The sequence below is a fragment of the Populus euphratica genome, unplaced genomic scaffold (assembly GCF_000495115.2).
Source record: "Populus euphratica unplaced genomic scaffold, PopEup_1.0 scaffold75.1, whole genome shotgun sequence".
In the NCBI taxonomy this organism is placed as follows: domain Eukaryota; kingdom Viridiplantae; phylum Streptophyta; class Magnoliopsida; order Malpighiales; family Salicaceae; genus Populus; species Populus euphratica.
Window position 1 is genome coordinate 735,720 of NW_011499866.1, and position 5,595 is coordinate 741,314.

The window sequence follows — 5,595 nt, forward strand, 5'->3', positions numbered from 1 at the left end:
TATATATATACATATATATATATATATATATATATAAACAGAAAGTTACAAATAATTAATGATCAGTCGTAGCATTCTTTTTTTATTGACCAATGAATGCAGGTAGGAGTACAAGATGCTAAATGCTAATTTTAAGAAGAACAAATTCATCAAGTTGCTGGTGCCCTCTTTCTTACAGCAATTGATTTGTTTTTTTTTCTTCCAGTAATTGTGGAAACTAAATGGCATTACCCATATACTAGGTAATTAAGGCAACCGGATTATGGCAACAAAACTTAGCCATCAATGCTAAATTAAGCAAACATAGGAGATTAACCTATTTGGGTTTCGAAATTTAGATATGTAAATAGAAACCTTTCCCTTTTTCTTAAAGATTTTACACTCTTAACCACTTCACCATATGGATTTAGATAAGGATTCTATCTACATGTACTACCATAATTTTTTAGATTTATTGATGAAATGTTTTATTAGTATTTGTATTATCATTTCGATAGTAATTAATTTACCAATAGAAATGCTTTGTTAGTGACTTTTTTGTCAGTAATTTTTTATTTTTTAATAAATCTATTAGTAATAAAGAAATATCATTATCGATGGATTTAATAACAAAAAAGGCCCATAAAAAAATATTTACTTTATTCTGTTGGTATTTTCCTTGAAAAGATACTGTATGTATTTTCATTGTTAATTATTTAAAAATATTAAAAAAAAAATATTTTACAAAACTATAAAATAATTAAATTAATATAAATCAACACTTTATAATACTAAAAATTCTTGGAAAAAAAGAAGAAAAAAATCATATGAAAAAAATATACAACAATATTCATATAATTATTAAGAACAAAAATAATTAAAAATAAAATAAAAAACAAATATAGTGAAAAAAACATAAAAAAAAGAAAAAAAAATCTTACCTTAGTATAATTGTAAGTGAAGCTAACAAGAGAGAAAGAAAAAAAAATTCATAACGTATATTAATTAAAAAAAAACTAAGAAAAAAAAAAGAAAAAAGAAGAAGAATACATATAAGAGCATGGAAAAGAAAAGAAGAAGTTGAGGAGAGAAAAAAAGAGAAAAAAAATGAATATTGATGTTTTTTTACATATGAGGAAGAAGAAGAAAAAGAAAAGAAAAGCCCTGTTTGTTGTGAAATTAAGGATTCTAGGTTTTCTATTATGGTATTTTATCGACAATTTTAATGATAGATAATTAAATATTAATATTTTTAATTATTCTATCTTGTGATTCTATCATTAATATTTATAATTAAATTTTTAATTTAATAAAAAAATTTCAAAAACCATTAAATATCATCGACAATTTTCAATCTGTTGGGGATTCTGTTTATAATGTTTAATTTAAAATTTAAATTTAATCAAAAATTTTCAGAAGACAACCAAATAACACTGATGACTTTTTAATCCATTTTTGATTTTATCAATAAAAAATATTAATTAACACTGCAATAGAAAAGTAAACAATTGCAGAGCTCTCTTGAAAATACCGACATAATTTTTCGTTGATGATTTTTTTTGTAATTGATATGATAAACAATGTTCATAGTTTACCAATGAATTTACCGATAGAGTTTTCTATCAGTAATTATGTTGGTAAAAATAGCACACCATTATTTTTTTAATTTTAATATTTTTTCTACTGTAATTCCCTTAAGAAAATATTTTTCTCGATAAAATTCATCAACAATTTTTTAATAAAAATATTCTCTTAATATTTTTATTTATATTGATTAAAGTTTTAGTAGTGATAAGTAGCCAAATTGCCTTTTATCAACCTTTCAGGGTCTCAAACTTAACAAAATACATTAAACATGAAGATATGTGTGCAAGCTTGCAACTAACCTAAGTAACAAACTAAACAACAATTGACTAAATTAAGGTAAAAGGCCTTTTCAAACTTGTTTTTACTCGCAAAGATATTGCATTTATGTTCTAAATTTTTCAATGGAATTAGTTGTTTTCATCCTAACAATATTTTTTTTTGTTTTGAAAAATGTGATTTGTTTGATTCGGCTGTCAAATGATACCTAACTTGTTTTGTTTTCCACATAAAAATTCCCTCATGTTTCATGCAACATTTACTCCTCCAATGTAGGTAAGTTTGTTGCCTCGTTTGTTATTTTGCTCAAACAATTGTATATTCTATATGCCTTCATGTTTCAAATTGGAGCCGCAATGGAAGATCAAGATGCATCATCAAGCATGATTTCAAGTGCCAAAAGTCCCATCATCAATGTGGAAACTTTGGCATTTAGCACAAGCAACAAACTTGGAAGGCTTCATAGCAATATCGGTAATGTAGCAAAATTCAAAGGCATTGTGCCACAAAAAAATGGACATTGGGGTGCACAAATATATTCAAATCATCAAAGGATCTGGCTAGGAACATTCAAGACCGAGAAAGAAGCAGCTATGGCCTATGATAGTGCTGCCATAAAGCTCAGAAGCACGGATTCACATCGAAATTTTCCATGGAACGACCGCAATGTTCAAGAGCCTAGCTTCCAAAACCAATATAGTACCGAAGAGATTCTGAATATGATTAGAGATGGATCTTATCAACAGATTTTTGTGGATTTTATAATGAAACAATCACAAAGAGAAGAAATTGGTGGAAGTGATGATCCCAATGGAAGGAGGGTGCATGCAGATGATGAACAACTCTCATGCACACAACTTTTTCAAAAGGATCTAACACCAAGTGATGTAGGGAAGCTTAATAGACTTGTGATACCCAAAAAATTTGCTGTTAAGTACTTCCCCTATATTTTTAAAGATGTTGAAGATGATAGGGTACTAAATACTGCTGGGGTAGATGACACAGAACTCATATTTTACGACAGGTTCATGAAGTCTTGGAAATTTAGATATTGCTATTGGAGGAGTAGCCAAAGCTTTGTTTTCACAAAGGGTTGGAATAGGTTTGTTAAGGAGAAAAAATTGAAGGAAAAAGACATCATTGTATTTTATACATGTGCCTGCCCAAACAAGGTACAAGAGCAACATGGTCAAGGCCAATACTTTTCCATGATTGACGTAGTTTATTGCAATGGCCAAAGCGGCAAGGTTGACGGGTTTAACCAAACGGAGGATGTGCAACGAGAATTGGCTGTCGTTTTAAGGCAAAATATGAGAAAGAAGTTGCAAAAGGATGGGAAAGAATTGAAGGAAGAGAAGGAAATATTGAAAAACAAGGTTAAACAAAAAGGGTTTAGGCTGTTTGGGGTGCAGATTAATGAGGTTGAATTGCAGTTGCAACCTTGTTCCCAAACAGGTGCTGAGTGACAAAAAATTGCTTAACTAGGATACTCGATCTTTCCCATTTTTTTGCTCATGGCTTCAGTTGAATGTCTTAACCATGAAGTCTTCTGAATGTAAATGGTTAGGTGCCATTTGGCTGCATGCATATGCCATTGAGTTTAGCAGGTCATCTGGCTTAGATCAAGATTGAATTACAAAGATGAATCTATTTTGATAATTGATTCTTAAGAAGACCTTTTCAGCGATTACAATGTAGGATTTTTGTTTATGTACAAGATTTAACCTAAAATTATTTGAATCTTTCGTCAAGTTGAGAAAAAAGAAGATTTTATTGTACTTCAATCTAGTGAAAGTAAAGCTTCACTTGAGTTTAATAAAATCTTTTTACATATTGCACAACATCGCGCTATACGTGCGTGTTTATATATATATATGGTTTAGTCCCTAGTTATCTTGGTCCTGTTCTCTCATTTTTTGTTTCCATTCTCTAAACTCCTTTTTTTTTAAATAAATAAACAAATGTTACCTTGTGTTATTTTTTATTCAAATATTTGTGGATATTATTAAAGTAATTTAAATCAAATATAAAAGGAGGCTAGAATTCTTAATAATTTTTTTATTATAAGTATTTAAATTAACCTAAATATAAAGAAATTATATATAGGTTAGACTGAAAATGTTATTCTAACCTAAATAAATAAGACTAGAAAAATATTATTTAACATCTCTCATCAAATTTACGATACGACAGCTACAAGTATTAAGAGTTTGCGAACTAGAAAATAAAAACAAGAGATGGAATGTGCCTTGAAAAGAAATTGCAATTTATAAGGAAGAAGGAACAAAAGACAAAGTAATGATGTTATACTTGAGAAGATGACAAATAAAATGACAATTGATCTTAATGTGTTTGGTTTGCTCATGAAAAATCGAGTTGTAAACAATCTGAATAGAACTCTAGTTGTCACAATATATAAATGTAGGATAAGAAAATAAAACTCTTATATCAATAAGTAATTAACGTAATCAAATAATCTCTTTGGTAGTAGATGATATAGCAGAAGTTGAAGGAAAGTCGAAATACTAAATTTTGTAGAAGTGAAAAACAAAATATTACTTTAAAAAAAATTATAAAACTAAATAGAAGAAGAAATACCAAAACAATTGCAGAGACAGAACAAAAATACCAAATTACAGAAGTTGAATGCAAATCGAGATACCAGATTTTACAAAAGCGGAAGATAAAATACCACTCTCAAAAAATATAAAAACAAAACACAAATACCAAATTGCAGAAACTGAAAAAAAAAAAAGAAATACCAAAACAACTATATAGACAAAATAGAAATATCAAATTGCAAAAGCTGAAGAAAAATCAAAATACTAAATTTTAATAGGTCAAATAACTCATGTATGATGTTTAGAAAAATAGATATGAAGTTCAACTTTAAAGGAATGTATTGAGCATACTAGAACATCCTAAAAGGAATGAAGTGGATGATAATAACGATTTTGATACCAACAATGGCTCTGACATTAGTGAACATGATTTTTATAGAGACAAAGAGTTCCATAAAATTAACAAGCTAAAGGTTTAACTAATTAGATATTATATTAAAGTAATTCAAATCAAATATATAAAAAAAACTAGAATTCTTAATAATTTGTTTGTTATACGTGTTTATATTAATCTAAATATAAATAAATTATATATAAATCAAATTAAAAATACTATTTAATTTTATATAAATAAATATTATTTAACAGATATAAACACTAGACTTAGATAGAAAAACGCGTTAGACTTAGCAAGGAAAATGCATAAAAACTAGAAAGTTGTCAATGTAAAGAGATGTTACACAGTGCCAATCTCATACATAAAAATAAAGTGAGTTGTTTTTCTTCTAATTATGAGACTTTGTCAATCTGGTTTTGGAGGTGGACTTAAAAACGTCTCGCATCATTAAATTACTGAATTAATTTAAATTAATTATTTTTTATTAAAATAATATTAGAATTAATATTTTATCAAATTAATATCTTTTTTTATTTAACTTAAAATATATGTCGAATTAGATTTAAATTTCGAATCATAATTTTTTCAAATATATAATATTTAACAATCATGTTTTTCTCCAACCATAAGAGGACTCGAATCCAAATTATTTCAAATGATAATTGAACGAACGCCTAACCACCAAGCCACAACTCTTAGGGCACCAATAAAAACCTATATTTCCTCGAGAATAGCATTCAAAAAGGATTTTCAACATATACACATATACATACACACACACACACACACACACAC

The 5,595-nt window shown here is 27.5% G+C and overlaps 1 protein-coding gene across 1 annotated transcript; it reads left to right on the plus strand.

Annotated features, from left to right (window-relative positions):
- Positions 1 to 2,198: 2,198 nt before the first annotated feature.
- LOC105126281 (AP2/ERF and B3 domain-containing transcription factor At1g50680-like) lies at positions 2,199 to 3,308 on the plus strand. Its single transcript, XM_011027101.1, has one exon. It carries the CDS (start codon positions 2,199 to 2,201, stop codon positions 3,306 to 3,308), a length of 1,110 nt encoding a protein of 369 aa, XP_011025403.1.
- Positions 3,309 to 5,595: the final 2,287 nt, after the last annotated feature.

Bases quoted from the DNA above. Each gene is read 5' to 3' on its own strand.
- LOC105126281 (XM_011027101.1), top strand. From the start codon at position 2,199: ATGGAAGATCAAGATGCATCATCAAGCATGATTTCAAGTGCCAAAAGT.